The sequence below is a fragment of the Cercospora beticola genome, chromosome 1, assembly GCF_033473495.1.
Source record: "Cercospora beticola chromosome 1, complete sequence".
NCBI lineage: Eukaryota > Fungi > Ascomycota > Dothideomycetes > Mycosphaerellales > Mycosphaerellaceae > Cercospora > Cercospora beticola.
Genome location: NC_088935.1, coordinates 3895599 through 3913174, shown reverse-complemented (window position 1 = coordinate 3913174; position 17576 = coordinate 3895599). Strand labels below are relative to the sequence as shown.

The window sequence follows — 17576 nt, the reverse complement described above, 5'->3', positions numbered from 1 at the left end:
AGAGATAGATCTGTACATATCTCTTGTAAATATGTTGACATGTCTCTAGCCCTCTTTCCTGCAAAGAGCGAAGCAACTGCTTCCACGGACGACTTGCCAAGATACAGGATCTCCGGGATGTGCATCCTTCACCGCAACAGACCAGTGTCAAGGCAGAAGACGCGTCTTATCGACATGGACAGACAGACTCGACGGCGTCGTGGCTCAAACACTGTATGAGGCGCAGCAATCAACAGAACTCGTCGCCTCCGATTATCAAACCTTGTCCAGCATACTGACAGGTCGCTGTACCGCCTACCACCTCCGCGGTGCCCGCGCACACAATTGATCCTTCTTGATGCAGCGCGTCCGGGGCACCAATCAAATGATCGAACGACGTTTCACGAGCCACGCTGTGTAAGGACCTTACAAGATTGTGTTCGACGCGAAGACTCAGCGCTCTTGAACATTTGCTGCAAAACCATACACCGCTGGCCTGCACGCCAAGATCCTTCAGCTATTGGCGATGCACTGGGCATGCAGCAGCTGAGAAGGATGATCGATCCTGCTCGTTTGCGTTCATCACGCAGCGACGTCACTGCCGCCTGGTATGATGGGCGAAAGATATATACTCAAGACGTCGAGTTCGATGATTTCGACATCTTCTACCTGAGAATGAAGCACTTTGGCCACGATGTCTAGATCTTTGCTGCAGATTGTCAGACCTTACGACACAGAACGAGAGGGGACACGAGAGAATGGAAGAGATGCTCCAACGGTATTCGCATCGTCCCAGAACGTGATGGACGCAAGCATGAACCCACCACCGCCGTACATGGAACTCAGCCCAGGAACGATACCGCGGAGACCGATCATACCGTCACCCTCATCAAGCTCTGGGCCTAACAGTCTCAACGCACTCTCCTGCTATGACTCCCGTCAGCAGCATCAGCTGGCTCAAGCGCCAAGAGATATCCCGATCGTGATTCCCCAGACGGCGCGCTCCTCGGAAGGAAGTTTTCACTCCCCTTTTGTCCGATCATACCCTCCTTCCCTCCAAACCACCTCTCAAATCTCCCAAACAGATTTTCTCGCCTTCCTCGACAATCTCAACTCCGTGTGGGTCGCCAATCCTGCTCTCGAGTCTGTCGGTCTTGCCGGAGAAATAATGGGAAACTTATACTGGCTTCCGATCGTCTCCTGGGTTGGCATGGGAGTGGAAATCGCGGCGGGACTGAGTAGTGCTGCAGCGAGTCTTGCAAGATCCAGAAAGTTTCTGAAGCTGGCGAACGAGAAATTCTGGAAGCCTAAGGGTTGGTTTGTGAAGATCTGCGGGACGAAAGAGATGCTGGGTCGTGTGGGTTATGCTTCTGGTGGCGAAGCCGGTGCGGCACAATTGAAGTTACCGCCGAGGGTGGTGGAGGAGTTGGAGTGTGGAGGTCAGGAAGAGCATCATGCAGGCCCAAGTCGTCATCAGGTGCCGCAAGAAGACGCTCGAACACGACGTATGCGCGCCTTGGAAGGCTATGTTGCTCCGCTGGAGTTTAACGTTCCCGCCCTCGTTCCGCCGACCAATCTTCTTGCGAAGATGGGCACAATGCAAGCGCAGCGTATGGCATCAAAACAACAAAAGAAGGAAGTTCAGAAACGAGAGAAAGCCATTGAGAAACGGACGAAAGAACAGCGTGAAGCGGAGAACTCTTCTCGAAAAGCTGCTGAGAGACTCGACGAATTAGATACTCTCCTGGAGAAAGAAAGAACCAAGCTGCAGACGAAACTGGCGAGGAGAGGAGAGGATCTTTCTGAAAGGGATCGAGAGAGGATTCTGAGGGAATTTGAGAAGGAAGAGGAAAGGCTGGAGAAAGAGCTGGAGAAAGAGACGAAGAAGTTTGCGAGGGAGAGGGAGAAGAGAGTAGAGAAAGAGGAGAAGAAAAGTGGTAAGCCGAAGAAGGATAAGGAAGAAGAGGCTACGCAGAAGATGAGATGGATTGTTACCACGAGGTGGGAGGGAGGAAAGGATGAGGAGGGCGAGGATGGATTGGTTGTCGGTGACGATGATGAGAACGAGGGCACAGAGAAGGCGAGGGGAATGGACAGGTCATAAGAGGTTGCTTCGTTGTTGGAGCGGTCGTTCCAGGTAGAATTCCATCCACTGTCGCACAGCTTTCCCTCTGGCATTGTGTCCAACCCCTGCAGTATCGGAGGAACGACCAGTGACGCCGTCAGAAACATACTATGCGTACAGTCGTAGAGGGTCATCTAGGTATTAGGCAGTCGTTCCAGTGTTTCGAACCACCAGAACACCCTATTGCGTCAACGCGTGCCGTAACGGCCCTTTAGCGTGTGAGCAAGATACCGAATTCGGACTATCTTGAAAAGCTTCCCACTGTCGCAGCGTCTCCAATAAGGGTGTTACAGTGTCTTTTTCGTTGGGGCTGGTCGTCTGGACGCCAGCCGATGTCAAAGCCCCTTTCTCTGAACCAGTGATAGGTAGCTTCGGCCACAGTTCGGTAGGGGCTCTTCCCAGACGCGTAAAGTTGCTCCTGTTCTCGTTCCCGTTCTTTCTCTTTCCATGCATGCGGGTCCGACCAGAGCAACCAGTCCATGGTATCAACCCTGTGCTTATTACATTTCCACCCCTTCGAACGTTTGACGATTTGCAAGTCCTCCTGTAGTAGCTTGATCAAGTTGGTCTGACGCCATTGTGGATGGTGCATCGTTTCTATTTCCGGCTTGTGACTTACGGACTTGTCGATTGCGTATTTTATCGGAACTTGCTCTCTTGATTCGATTGCCCTTACACTTTCCAACATGCTAGAAAGTCGGTCCTTGAGGTCTGGATTTTCTCGCAGATACCTTCTGAAGTGGGGTTGAATGTGATCCAGATCGGAGTAGTATTGTCGCCACTAAGAGCAAGAACGTTTTGCGCCATATCTTTCGTGATACATTGGGCTGAGCTTGTCGTTGTCATCCTCTATGGAACCGATGTTGCAGAAATCACAGATTCCATCACCAGCATGATCCTTCTGAATTGAGCATTTGTTGGGATCGTAATAGATGATATGAAGAGCTCTCCTGGGCTGCCAATGCGAGGACACCGAGGACCATTGCGCTTGTGAAAAAGGCCTATATGTTGATTTGACGTAGCCATTGCAGAGGAGTCCGCCTTGGAAAATGGAAGTTGCCATTGTAATGGCAAATCGGTTTGTTGTTTACCATGTTCATGTGCAACCAACAACATCGGACAGCGTGCGTAAAAGCACAGACCAAGGTTTGAAGCTTTCAATGTTCCACAACCGCGAGCTACACATCCTGGTTCTCCACTCTCGATCTCGGTTGACTGATCAGATGAGGATGCATTACACGTACTCGACCCTTGGCCGTCCTCTCCTAACTGCACTCATTATGGTCATTGCCATCATCATCGACTCTCTTCTCACGTGCCTCTATTTGGTGAATCGCGGCGTTTGCACATTTGGTTAAATGAGACCTCCATTGCGTCTGTTGTATTGCACACCTATCTCAGTCACAACTTGCAAGTCTTTTTGCACGAGCTGAGGCGGAGTGCGCTTAGGGTTAAATTCACCACCATTCCTTGCTGTTATAGGGCTCGAAGACACGTTGTGATTGGTGTCCGGTGAGCAATATACCTATTCCATATGCCTGGAGTGCCCCCACTTGACGAACATCCTGAAATCCATGGCATCAGCTCTCTGCTTGCTGCACATCCACCTATTGCGCACCTTGACAACTTCCAGATCTTCTCTCAAATTCGATATCACGTCTCTCTGGCACCATTGACGAGAGTTTGAAATCTTTGCCGTCCGCACATACTTGTCGACTGCGTATGCGATGGGGATCTGCTCTGTCGACTCAACTGCTCTCACTCTCTGAAACATGCTTTCGACATGCCTTTGATGGATTTCATCCGCTGCTGCTCTTTTCTTTCCCTCCTTTCTTCTATTTCCTTGTTTTTCTCAGCAGCTTTCTTCCAGCATTCAGCACAGAAGGAAGTATAGCCAGTTCTGCCAATTGCCCACACCGGATCTCCAAATGATACATGCGCTGTAGGGGATGTTTCGCAGACTTGGCATATCGGTACTCTAGCAGCTTCTCTGCGTTCGTTTTCTCGTTGCTCGGCTTCTTCCCGGCAATCAACACATTGACAAGGACGGCCCCAGTCGCAGTCGCGTCGAAGTAAAGAATCAGTATGAAAAGGCGTCCCGAGATGGGTGTTGGACGCGAGTTGATTTCCTCCTGGTCGAGTAGGGTACCATCTCGTAGACCAGAAGCCAGGAGTGTTAAGCAAAGTACACCGGATGCGAGGCAGACGTACGAATATTCTTCTCGTGTCTGCAATCATCGCTACACTTGAAGTCCACTGATTAGGCGCCACTGATCAGGCGCCCGGGTTCCACAAGCGCGGGGACGGGCGTATTTGAGGCGCGGAGCGTAAACCAGAGTGAGTCCAAGACTTCGTCAAGACCAGAGGCCGGATAGACAAGCTTTGATTGCACACTCCTGGTACGTTCTGGTACGAGTTGAGTCCCTGGTAGAGTGCCCTCGAAAGAGGGGTCTTATACTTTCAAATCCCTGGCGCCTCTCTTCATTCCTCTCTTCTCACGTCGGGATAAAGCCCTTCGAATCCTTCTCCTGCTGCTTCCAATCCTGCCTGAAAGCCGCAATCCCCGCGATGATCCCCACGGCCATGAAGCACACACTCACCAAACTCCAAATCACGCCCCAGCACCTCGAGCTCCCACCATAGCGCTTCGCAAACTGCACCGCATCAGAAGAATTGACCTTTCTCAAGATCAAATCGTCGCAAATATCCCAGACGCTGTAAAGTGAAGACATGGTTCCAATGAAGAGCACCACGAAACGGAGAGCTTGGGCGTGAGCGATGAACCAGCAGGCCACTAGGAGGCCGGTAGCAAGAAGTATCGTGATGATCGTAAGCCAGTCTTTGCGAGCCCACCATAGAGTCAAGAGGAAACAGGCTGCGAGGACGAAGGAGGCGATTTTGGAGGCGACGATGTTGAAGCCGGCGAAGATTAGGAGAGCCCCAATCAGGGAGGAGGTGAGATAGCCTGCGGGGAGCTGCGCGTTTGTTAGTTCAGAACTTGACTTTGACGCCACGAGCGTCTTGTTGACATACAGTGATCGCTCCTTTCCCGCCTCGCATCCTCGTCACGCCGCCTTCGTTCGGATTCAGTTCGATGGATTCGACTTTGCCACCAGTCAATTTCGCTGCGAAAGCATGACCAAATTCGTGAAAGGCGATCGTCAGCATCTATTATCATCACCACTGATTAGCAACACGTTTCTCTTTCGCGCATGCTCAGCCTATAGGGCAAAGAAATACCTTAAACGGCCAGAGCACATTCCTCACATAAGGAATATTCCATAACAGCGCGATGACCACCACATAAACACCTATGATTCCGACAGTGACGGCTTGCGTTTGGTTGACGGAAAGGTCGCGTCGTAGAAGGTGGTGATGCTGCGACTGGATCGTCTCGGGCTGGAAGATTGGGAAGCCATCTGGATCGAGGGATGGAAGGAGAGCTGAGGGAGCCATTGGGAAGGAACTTCCGGTCGTACGAACTTCGAAGGGTCTTTTCGACTTCGTCTCTCCGAATCTTGAACTTGTCTTATGTCTTCTGGGTCTTCAATCTTCGTCTTTCGTCCTCAGCCTCGTAAATCGTTCTTGCCGGTACGTATTCGTGAAATGTGTCGCGGATTCAAACGAACGCCAGTCTCCAATTCGGCGACCTGGCAGCCAATATACAATGGATGGTGCTACTGTTCCTCGCGCCGCAATACCAAAAGCGAAAGAAAGGAAAGTGGTCTGTAACGAGAAGAAAGGCTGGAAAGGCTGAAGTGGTCGGGCGTTCGTCGTCTGTTGTTACGCCATGCATAGCTTAGCCACACCAGATTTCCCGCCAAGACCAACCAAAAATAGGATCGACGCGTGGCGTTTCAGGGTCTACATTCGTTTGGCAGCAAATGTCTTTCGTCTCAGCCTTGCGAATCTGTTACACAAGTTGGGTAGAGGCTCGTCGGAACCCGGTGGTTGGCGACGAGGCCTTGATCTTCCGCCTACCAGATGCGAAGGAATAGCTGTTGTGCTCTGCACGAGGTCGGATACGCCTGAAAGCCGAGCTCAAGTAAGGAAGCTGTGGAAGTATGGTGGAGAACAGCCGTTCTTCCTCATGATAGCGATGATTAAGTTATACTGATACTTATGTCCATCTCATCCAAGGCCAATGCCCACATCTATATCAACTATGCATCGTCCTTCCAATTCGCTCCCGGAATTTTCTCCCCTACTTACGACCTCGCTCTCTCCTTCTCCAGTGCCTTCTGCAACGCCTTCTCCTCCGCAAGACTAATGCTCCTCCTCCTTATCCTCTCCAAGTCGCCAAATACCTTAGGCACCAACTCCTTCTTGTTAACCTTGCCCATGGCATTTCTTGGGATCTTCTCAACGACCTTCATATCTTGGGGAATCTTATATGCCACCAGCTTGTCTTTCAATGCCCTCCTCATATCCATCGCACTCCACTCCGACGTCTCCTCTTGCTCACCGGTGGCAGAGTTTCTTCGCTTCCGCTTTTTGCCCGCAGTCTTTCCTTGTTCAGACAATACGACGACGGCCGCAGCTTTCTGGCCCCAGGCTTCCGAGGGTAAGGCAACGACGGCGCATTCCTCGACTTCTGGAAGAGACAGGAGTTCGCGCTCGATTTCCAATGCAGAGACCTTCTCACCACCAGTCTTGATGATGTCGGCGGACTTACGGCCTTGAATGAAGTATGCGGGTCCAGTCGCCCAAGATCCGCTCTGGCCGGTACCTGCTCCATCAATGTGGGATAGATCTTTTCGGATCGCAATGTCGCCAGTCTTGAACCATCCATCTTCAGTAAACTCTTTTTGCGTTGCTTCGGGATTGCGCCAGTATTCGCGGAAGATAGTGGGGCCTTTCAATTGGACTTCGCCTGGATGTTCTTTTTCGCCTTCTTTGGTGACGCTGGTGATAATATCGCCAGTGTCGGAGTCCACGAGACGGGCTTGAACGGAGGGGAGGGGCCAGCCGACACTGCCGTCGATACGGTCGACGTCTGCGAGGCCGCAAGAGAGTGCCATGCCAACCTCAGTCATGCCGAAGCGTTCGAGAAGGACGTTGCCAGACGAAAGGGCAGTCCATGCTTTCTTGGTTGGAGTAGGCAATGCTGCAGAGCCGGAGATGTTAAGGCGGAGATGTTTGCGCTGTACAGCTTCATCGGCGGCAGCTTTGAGGTCTTCAGGTAAGTCTGGATGGGATTGTAGCATGCGAGCCCAGACCGTGGGGACAACAGTGAAGAATGTGATTGGCTTCTTCTCCTTGTCATTCCAAAAAGGTGCCGCAAAACGTTTCCATACATTATCGACGTTGAAGGGGTACATGAACTCGATGGTGGCACCGGCCAGAAGAGGTGTCAAGAGAGCATTGACAGTACCATGGATGTGGTGGAGTGGCAGAACGTGCAGCAAGTGATCTTGAGGAGTGTACTGCCATGCTTCGATCAATGATTGAGCCTGAGCTGTCAATACAGAGGTGGGGAGGAGGACACCCTTCGGTCGTGCTGTGGTGCCGGACGTGTAGAGCATCATGCCACCTTCTGTAGCAGGTGTTGAAGCGGACAGTTGGACCTGCGAGGATGACTTCGCGCCTTCGGTGATCTTGCTCACTGCCACTCGCAATGGTGTATGTGTCAGGCCCTCGCTGAGAACTTCCTGTGCCAGCTTGGAGTATTTGCCAGTGTGGACGAGAGCGAGGGCTTCACTGTGGTCAAGGATGTACCGCAGCTCACCTGCTGGGAAGGAAGGCGCGAGAGGCACGGCAATGGCATTGGAGGCCAAACATGTCAGAAGGGTGACTGTATGTTCTCAGCTCGATGCTCTTGATTTGACAATGCCATTGACGTCTACACACCTGCATAATCGTAGCTATTCTCCACCAGGAACGCAATGCGTTCCCCAGCGATTGTGTCCGCATCTTTGCCCGTCTCTTTCAGCAATTGCTCTTTCCGCGAAGCAACATCTGCAAGCAGACTGCCATAGTTGAACGATCTCCCGCTCAAGGAGTGTATTACTGCTGTCGACTCCGGTGCATGTTTCTGTATCGCTTCTGTAAAGGCAATGCGCTGCAGCGTCAATTGTTGAGATCCCGTCATGGTCGTGGTGAACGCTCGTCTTAGTGCTGGTTTCGTCGATCGTATCGAGGAAGGTGTGTTGCGCGTGGTAAAACGTGACGCTCTCGCGACACAATGGCTCGAATGGTAGAAGCGTTGGAGGAGTGAAGGGAGAGTATTCATTTTTGCCGGCTCCTCTACAGTCCTCCTACTACCTCGGGTTGGGACACGGAGCCACAATGGGCAAGTCTGATGGGACCACTCAGCAGCCAACCATGATTTCCGCAGTCCGAGATAATAAGTGACGATGTCGGTGATGCAGGGATCGGCCGAAGCACCTCATGCCAGACTTCCGTCACTCAGACTGCTCGGCGTTGGCCGAAAGGCTATTGCGGACAACAAGTGAACATGTTTTGCCAACAACCACAGTCGTGCATGCAGCAAAACGGGCTTGAAGTATCGTCTGTGAGTGGTAATATTCTCCGCGAGGGGCTTGGAAGGGCACAGCATTCGGTTGAGGGCAGGAAGACACGTTCCGAGACAGACAGAGCGACTTTCGGCGATGGGGCCGATGCTCTGCAATGGGGAGCGACCAGAGCTGTACAATCGGCAATACAGGCGCACACAGTGTGGCAGCAGCAGGCAGGAGGCGCAGTGAATAACATCCGTAGAGAAGCGATGCCACAGCACCGCCACGCGCTCCGCGTATTCCCCAGACGTGGGCTCTGTCACATGCACGCCGTGAGCGACGAAGGCTGCTGAGGTGTCAAAGCGTGCGTCATTTCCTCCAAGCCTGTGCCCGCCGGCGGACTTTCTTGCACTGCCGCGTAAACGACGACTACCTTCTGCCACCACCGCCATCTGCCCGTACATAGACATTCTTCACTCCGCACATTCAGTGACCCCAGCCCAGTACTGATCCCAGCCAGCAGCGACATGGTCGTGGACACCGAGTACTACGACGCCCTCGGCGTCCCGCCGACCGCGACCGAGATTGAAATCAAGAAGGCATACCGGAAAAAGGCCATCCAATTGCACCCAGGTGAGAGACTTGCAAGGCGCCTGATGGAGTGATGGCTAACACCCTCCAGACAAGAACCCAGATGACCCGACCGCACACGAAAAGTTCCAGGCAGTGGGCGAGGCATACCAAGTGCTGAGCGACAAAGCACTGCGATCGCGATATGACCAAGTTGGCAAGGAGGGCGCGAAGCCCGACTCAGGTTTCGAGGACCCAGCAGAGTTCTTCACCATGATCTTCGGCGGCGAAGCCTTCCATGACTGGATCGGCGAAATCTCAATGATGAAGGATTTGACCAAGAGCATGGAGATCTCAATGCGCGAACAAGAGGCCGCCGAAGCCGAAGGTGCTGCCGCTACAGCAGAAGCCGCCGCCGCTACTTCAGACGCTGCGAAAGCGAAGCAAGCCGAAGCCGCCAAAGATGCCACGCCTGGAGCCCCTCCACCACCACCTGCGTATGCAGAGACTGCTCCGCCCGAGTATGCCGCCGGCGCTGCTCACGATATCCCCATTCGCGATTCGAAGCCCGCATCTGGCTCCGGCACATCCACGCCCCGCCCATCAGGCATCCCTACCAGATTGGCTATTACCGATAGAACGGAAGAGGAGGCTGCCGCTGCTGCTGCCGGCATGACAGAGGAAGAGAGACTACTGCGCGAAAAGGAGAAGAAGAAGGGTGGCTTGACCAGGGAACAACGCGAAGAGCTGCTAGCATTCGAGGCGGAGCGCAAGAAAATCCGAGACGAGCGAATCGAGACACTCTCCAAGAAACTCATCGACCGCATGAGCGTGTGGACCGAAACTGATAAGGGCAAGGACGTCACTGATGCCTTCCGCGAGAAGATGAGGTTGGAGGTGGAGAACCTGAAGATGGAGTCCTTTGGTATCGAGATCCTCCACGCCATCGGACAGACATATGTGGCCAAGGCTTCCACCTATATCAAGAGTCAGAAGCCATTAATTGGCGGCGTCAGCGGCTTCTTCAGCAGACTTAAGGACAAGGGAAACATGGTCAAGGACACTTGGGGCACCGTATCCTCTGCGATATCCGCGCAGATGGAGATTGAGGAAATGGCCCGCGCAGAGGAGAAGGGTGGTGAAGAGTGGACTGATGAGCGACGCGCCGAGTATGAGAAGCGTGTTACCGGCAAGATTCTGGCTGCTGCTTGGAGAGGAAGCAAGTTTGAAATCACTGGTGTGCTCCGCGATGTTTGCGACAAGGTCTTGTACGATAAGAAAGTGAAGCCAGAGAAGCGACTCGAGCGTGCTCACGCTCTCATCGTTATTGGCGAGATGTTTGCAAAGGTGAGTCGGGCGACATCACTAGTGATTCCTCAAACATACTGACTCTATTGCACAGGCCCAACGTGATCCAGACGAGGAAGGTGACTTCATGGCATTCGAGCAGCTCATGGCTGAAGCGACTGCGAAGCGCGAAAAGAAGGAAGACAAGAAGAAAGAAAAGGAGAAGGACAAGCAGCGCCACAGCGTCTTTGGACACAAGCCACAGGAAGAGAAGCCGGCAGCGTCGACGTCGTAGAAAGCGCCCACGCCAACGACTCCTTCCAGCTCTTCAAAGAAAGAGGGCGCTGCTCCTCCGAAGAAGTCCTCGCTTCGCGGAAAAGTGCCCCCAACTCCTTCACCACCACCTCTTCCCCCTCGTTCACCATCTCAATTCTCCTTCGAATCATCCCCGCGCCCCGACTCCCCTGCTTATTATGGCCGGGTACCACCACAGCAATCGGAAGTCCACCCGGCGCTGGCGAAGACGAGAAGAAGGGCCAACGCGCAGCATAGCATTCGCGTTGTGGCTCCTGACCACGATACAGACGACCCCACGACGTGGAACGACGAACTACAGAAAACGGAAGATAATCTCCAGCAAGAGCACAACAAGAAGGAAAATGTTACTAGCGAGCCTGAACGTATGAGGCCTTCGACTTGGGGAACGCCGTGATCGTTATCGGTCTGTCTACGTCCACTTGGACCGAAGAAACGCTTTGGAGCAGTGTGCTCTTCTGCACGATGGCGACGAATGTGCGTGCTTTTCTTGCAGATCGGGAAATGATCGTCAAATTGGTTGGTGGAGTACTTTTGTCTTGGGGATTCATCACATCGAGCATTGTATGTCGCGCAGCCTGTACACTGCGATACCAGAGGATAGACACTTCACTTTGATACGATTGTAGATGTTCCAGAATCAGAAATTGCTTACTGGATCACATTGTCACAATGGTTCGAGAATGCGATTCGAAGAACGTGAGATTCCGTATTACATCAACCTGCCCACGGGACTTCCATTCATAATCTTGCGCACAGTTCACCTACGAGCTATACCGCTGTGCCGCTGCGCGCAACGGGGTCGTCATCGCATCTCCTGTCACCGCCAGATCGAACACTCGACCGACGATATTCCATTCCACTGCATGACTACAGAATTACATACGTGTTAATAAGCAAGGGCGACGTGCAATTCGTGATCATTGATAAACCAGTAACCATTTGTCCCCAAACTAGCCAACACTAGCCACTGGCTTGAAGACTTGCAGGGAAGTGCATCTGTACGAGAAACGCAATTTGACTATTCGTAGATCTGTACTAATAGGAAAATCCATACTAAGCATTCGATCATTTGCTCGAGTGCAAGGAAGAATGATCCGCGACTAGGAGGAGGTTTGTTCCCTGGTTGGTTGTTTCGTGACTTGTGCACGTGTAGATCTGACTTTGGCATTTGCGTTAGTCCTTTGTGCTTGGTATTTTGTTGGCACGCTCGTCTTTGCCGACGCCTGTGTGCCTTCTAGGGGCCTGGGCACATGTCGTTGTCTTCGCCATGTCTGCCTGCATAGTGGACTGCATTCGACGGATTCTTCTGCTAATCATATTCCGTCTGACTCGTCGGTATCGCTAGCGAGGCGCGCGGGAAGATCACATCGTCTCTTGCGCCAGTTTAGGATGTAGTCTGTGCAAAAGCAGACTAAAATAGTGTGAAGAAGGAGAAACTAGCGTCGAAGCCCTTTTCTCACTGATCATCATTATGATGAACATCGTGGAAGAGGCGTAGAATTTTTCTAGAATTTTGGTGTGGTTCTCTTGTTGAACTTCGGCATTCTGGATGATCATTCAAGGCGTTTCCTCTGGTTTCCGCGCACTTTTCGTCATTTGGTTTCGGAGAGCACTCCGACGGGAATCCTTTTTGGTCACCGCTGGTGAAATTGTGTCTCGGTGTGAGGATGGCGCTATGATTGTAAGATCGAGTTTCGAGTTGAGACTTGTCGACACCTGATGAAACGCTCGCCAGCATTTGTTCTTCAGGCGTGTAGAGTGGGATGAAATGCTGGAGGAACGCGGGTGAAGATTTTTGGAGAGTGTGGGATAGAACCTTGAAGGTGTCAAAGACACGAAGTGGGTAGTAGCGCTCTTGCTGACATGCCATTCGGTGTTGGGTCTTCTCTTGTGGCACGAAGGAGAAAATGGACGAGGCCTTCGCTGCTGTGATCGAAGCTTGGTCTTGGAGGTGGCTTCATCGTGGAGAGATTTGTCAGAATTGATTCGTTGCTTGCGTTTTGAGGTGAGCCTGTCAACCATAGTGCACGGTATGTATAGAGCTTGGCCGCATGCTTAAGCTTCGTTTGTGTGGCCGCCTTCATATGGGTATGCTGCACTGCACATAGACTTGAACCCGTCCCACAAATTGACATTGGCTGAAGCGCTGAAGGTAGCATCTTCACTTGGCCGGAGCATGTTTCCTGGTCACTTGTTCCATCGCTTAAGCTGCGAGATAAGTTCGATGGTGGATAATTTTCCGCGTACAGGTCGACCTGGTGTATCTGCTTCGCAACTGCCTTGGCCATACGAAGCAGTATCTTCTCGTCGGATCTTACGGCCATTGCCCCTTCATCGTTCGTACAAATCTTGTGCATGACACAATTCCAGAGATCGGCAGGCCAGTGTCGCCAGTTGCAAGTGCCTTGGACGCAGAGTCTGTGATCTAGATGACTCAAGACGTGCAACAGCCACAGCAGTGGCTCCAGCCCAATCCACTAGGCAGCAATTCCATATCTTTTGGGGTGGTGTGAAGCAGATCTGGGACTCAGCACTTCAACAGCCTTGGCATGGTCCCTTCATGAAACGTTCTTCGATTCGAGAGTTCGTCTCGGATACAGTGGCAAGTACCGGAAGCATGAAACAGATAGAGTTGGTTGTTACCGATCTCGTGTTGAATCTGTCTGCGAGCCTGAAGCAGAGATCCATTGTTCATACTCCACTGCCCTGCTTCTTCAGCAAGAAAGCTTCTCTCGCTTGCATTTCCTTGACAGCATCGTGCATTAGAACCAAAGCGCAGAGGATGGCCTATAGTTCGCGACCCTTGACGCGGCATGTTTGAACAGGGTGATGCTCTTCTGCAGCAGCAATTGACTGCCAATCTGGCGTTCGAGTGTCGGAAAAGGTGTAGGAGGCCGTTCTATCCCCGTCGAGGTTACTGCCATGGCATTTCTTTTGGACGCTGAATCTTTGTGAGACGTTCCGCCTTTTCTTGGAGATATTTCAGTCTTCCGATACGAAGGTTTCTTGATCGTGATAGAGTGTTTCCGCTTCGGTTTCTGCCTGGCGCTTCCGACAGTCGTGCTCTGCTGTTCATCACCCTCGGAAGCTCCGGCGCGTAGCCAGTATCGTGGATCATCTGGTGAGAATGCAAAGTCTCGTCTGATGACTGCAGGCTCTACACAGCTGCTGCAGAAGTTTACCCGCTTCTTGGTCGTTGTATTTGTGAAAGTTGTGGAAGTTGTCACAATGGTCTTTATCTGCTGATCACAGTTGGAAGTAGCGTCGTCGAGCTGCTGACAGGCTGCGGCAGGCGTGACAATCTGAAAAATGGCTTGGGTAGTAGGCATTATGATCAGCCTCTGTGATGTCGTTCAATCGAGCACGGCACGGTGGTCAGTCACAGTAGAACACGCAAACGGAGTTGCTGGATGAATCCTGATGTAACGGCCAATGTCACGTCGTTGGGCAGCGTGTTGGTCACGTTTGATTGGGTCTGCCTAAATGCCTCGTTATCAGCATTGAGTTGAGAAGGGTACTGAACGAGCCAGGCTTCGTGAATTGAAAGGCGAAAAGTCGACCAATCTTGCACGCGATAACTCCTCAACATCTCCCGAGGAGTTGATGCATCGGAACGACTCGGGAGCAAGATGATTGGGGATCGCGTTCAAGACGTGAGTTTTGGCATTCGTGCTGCACAGCATGCTGTGGTGCGGCACCCACGGACATTGAAGTCGGAGCATCAAGGTGTGAAATGCGGCATCGTGTCTCTGCACTTGGACCTTTTGCTTGCAGTGAAGCATATGTTTCCATTCCTGGAAAACGCAATTCCCGGCACGTGGCTGATTTTCTTGACAACAATGTCTGGGATGCCCTTCACAAACTGTCGACCAGGAACTGCGGCCTGGTGATCTCCCGCCGGCCGTCCGACGGAGTATACGTTGGGCTGGACCGTTGGCCAACAGGTCGGTCGGCTGTACAGCCCACTGCCGTACGTCGACACTGTTGGAATGCACCCCCACGCACAAGGGCTTGGACACATGTGAGCAACGCTCCGAATCATCCATTTGGCGCTGTTGGTTTGCACTGGCAGCAACCAATCGCGCCATCCGCCGAGAGTGACATTAGTAACGCCAATTCTTGACCTCGACCAGGAACACTCCACTGATAATTACCAAGCCGGCCGTTGAATCCGAAAACGACCAGGTCGCGAAGGTTCGGGCAGTCGCCGAATTACTCGCAGAAATTTTCTGTCAGTCTTCTCGCTGGCCTGCTTCAACCCTAATCGATGTTGAAGTCTGTGAAAGGACTTTCGCGGCTTTCGGATAAATGATTGTCTAGGATCACTGGTCACGGGGAAGATTGCTCTGATACCATCGAACGTGTACTCATCTGAAACGACAAGTCTGAACGTGAGGTCGGCAGTCACAGCCGGCTGCGACAAAGATAGAAAACTGTTCCGGTTGAATGGCCTGACGAGCATGTTCGGCGGCACTTGGACAAGTGCCGGCATGAAACTGGGCCTCGTTTGACGACAGGACTTCACCTGCAGGAGTGACAGAAAGTGGCTTCTGCGCGCTGGACTTGCTTCCGGAGAGGCAACATGAAACCTTCCTGTCCAGCGGCAATGTGATAATTCGCTTCCGTGGCTTGACTCAGCGAGACTTTGTTGCCCAACTCGAGGCTCAAGACCTGTTGCTGGTATGCGAGGCATTTTCGAACAAGAGATGGAAGCGGGCTGTCCTTGCCTTCTTCATCCCAGTGCAGCTACCTCTTCGACGCGACAGCTTCCAGATGACTCGATCGCCTGCAACTCTGCTTGGTGTTGGTCTCGAAGCTGAAAGTGGCTCATCTCGTGGTCCAGACAGTCGGAGTCGTATCCTCGAGGGTTTGGTGGTTGGGACATGGCTTGAGCGCTTCAGGTTGAGAAAGTCTGAGAGTAGCCGCAAAGTGTAGCCGCATGAAGCTTGCGATAACTTCACCTGTATTGTTCCGCTAGTAAGCTGAGGTGAAGAGGAGAGTCGCGTCTATAGTAGAGACACAATGTGAGTAGGGAAGGCGCCGATGCTGAGGTTGCTGACTTTCGCCTCTCGCAATCTTCTGGCGCTTCACTTTCCTGAGCTCGCACCAGGACTTGGACCGCGCATCGACGGAATGCCACGTGGGAGTGAGGATGTCGTGTCGACCGTTAGCTAGTGGCTGTGTTGGGCTTTCGACTCCAAACGGAGATCTCAGGAGTGCCATTGTGATGTGTTGTCCCTGCATGAAGTGTCAATGTCTTCCATATTATGACAGGAAGGCGGTCTGCAATCCGGTGCCAGCTCCTTTCTTCAACGGCAGATCTTGTTTGTCATCCCGAGCATTGGGCGTCTCGTCAGAAAGTGCCAATTTGTCGATCTTAGCACTCCTGTCAAGGTTTGATACGACGGCTCCCGACGATGGAAGTGTTTGCGAGCCCGACATTCGCAAGCGCCATTTTGGGCGTTGCGTTGCCGGGCGCCGTTCGTTGCTCGCGCTTACTACCCTGCATACGTGCTGTGCTAATTCTGGCCTTTGCTTTCCGCGCGTCAAGTACACATTCCGTTGATCCAGAAGACCGTGAACAGGTGGCGGTGTCGCACCAAATCACGGTCGTACTGATGTGGCAATGTTTGCGAGACTGGACTTGCGGTATTGAGTTTGATGAACAAGGTTGCGAGTACACTCCATTCCAAGGTCTTGCGTTGTCATAGCAAGTCACTCCAGATGCATGTACCTTCTGCAGTGAGTACAGCTGTCCAGAGGTGCCAGCAGCGCAATGATGTCCATGCGTTGCAGCTGCAGGACATTGCTGCAGCCCCTAACGCTCTTGGACAGGACCCAGCAACCGGTCTATTGCGCAGCACGAGCGCCCAGTGGGGCCTCGGAGTGGTCTTGTTCGCAACTCCGTGATGAGGATTCGAAGCGGTGGAGATGCTGTATGCGAGTCTGCTCATGCCTTGGAAACATGCATGATGCATAGATTGTGTGCTCCTTCACACCGACCGCATTGCGGAAGCTGTCAGCTGGTGCCAGCGTAGCAGCGGCATAATGCACGCCTTGGAAGGATTGCCGCGTGTGTGTATTAAAGTGTTTGTCGCACAGAGAGCGAAGCGGGAGCTCGCTTGTTTGATATGCAGCTGGCATGGCTCTGAGCAATGGGCGGGCAGGACTTCAGCTCGTGCTGCCAATAATACCGGACATGTCTCGGTGGCGGTTGATTAGATTGCATTGCATGTGTGGATCGTGCAGCACTCCTTACACTTGGCCAGAGAGCATCATCATTAACTCGCGGCAAGAGCGTTTGAGTGTTGGTCGAAGCGATGCTGTAGTACCTGCAATGCACTTCTACCTGAAGCGCCGGTTAGTGTGATCGACTGTGCTCGTGACGAAGATAGTGATGACAATCGTCAGCTGTTTGAGGTCCAGCACCGGCAGTTCGGACGAAGGCAGCATGTCGTGCAGGTATGCGTATGCGTGGATGGCGCAACCCGAGTCACGAGCCACGGCGTTGACATGTCTCGCGCGCCTGCAGGTGGTCTACTTCGGACGAGTCGAGAGAGAAGCAGCAGTCGGGGAAGGTGAGAAAAATTGAGGACCAAAGTAACACGAAATGACACTTCATTGGACGCGAAGGTCAATCGCTATTCAAACAACTAACAAACTCGGCGCGCATATTTCTGCTGCAGCCTCTGGGGTATCGTCCTCCTCCGTATCCATGCATTAAAAACCTTTGTAGCGCCAGAAAATATCCCATGCAAGCCCGCCAATTCATCAGCATGTACTATTAACCGACAGCGAATCCAGCCGTTTCAATCTGCCTTGGAGTGGGATCCTATACC

General features: G+C 52.5%; 4 protein-coding genes across 4 annotated transcripts; 2 read left to right on the top strand and 2 right to left on the bottom strand.

Moving 5' to 3' along the window:
* Nucleotides 1-673: 673 nt before the first annotated feature.
* Nucleotides 674-2083, top strand: RHO25_001570 (uncharacterized protein; the record flags this gene model as incomplete). The annotated part of the gene is made up of 1 exon (XM_023594182.2): nt 674-2083. The coding sequence occupies one exon, from the start codon at nt 674-676 to the stop codon at nt 2081-2083; it is 1410 nt and encodes a 469-aa protein (XP_023460292.1).
* A 2516-nt stretch (nt 2084-4599) lies between these two features.
* Nucleotides 4600-5560, bottom strand: RHO25_001569 (uncharacterized protein; the record flags this gene model as incomplete). Its single annotated transcript, XM_023594180.1, has 3 exons — nt 4600-5079; nt 5138-5272; nt 5345-5560. The coding sequence occupies 3 exons, from the start codon at nt 5558-5560 to the stop codon at nt 4600-4602; spliced, it is 831 nt and encodes a 276-aa protein (XP_023460288.1).
* A 752-nt stretch (nt 5561-6312) lies between these two features.
* On the bottom strand, nt 6313-8195 carry RHO25_001568 (uncharacterized protein; the record flags this gene model as incomplete). The annotated part of the gene is made up of 2 exons (XM_023594179.2): nt 6313-7898; nt 7955-8195. 2 exons carry the CDS (start codon nt 8193-8195, stop codon nt 6313-6315), a joined length of 1827 nt encoding a protein of 608 aa, XP_023460289.2.
* Nucleotides 8196-9089: 894 nt separating this feature from the next.
* Nucleotides 9090-10714, top strand: RHO25_001567 (uncharacterized protein; the record flags this gene model as incomplete). Its single annotated transcript, XM_023594178.2, has 3 exons — nt 9090-9195; nt 9245-10479; nt 10535-10714. 3 exons carry the CDS (start codon nt 9090-9092, stop codon nt 10712-10714), a joined length of 1521 nt encoding a protein of 506 aa, XP_023458410.1.
* Nucleotides 10715-17576: the final 6862 nt, after the last annotated feature.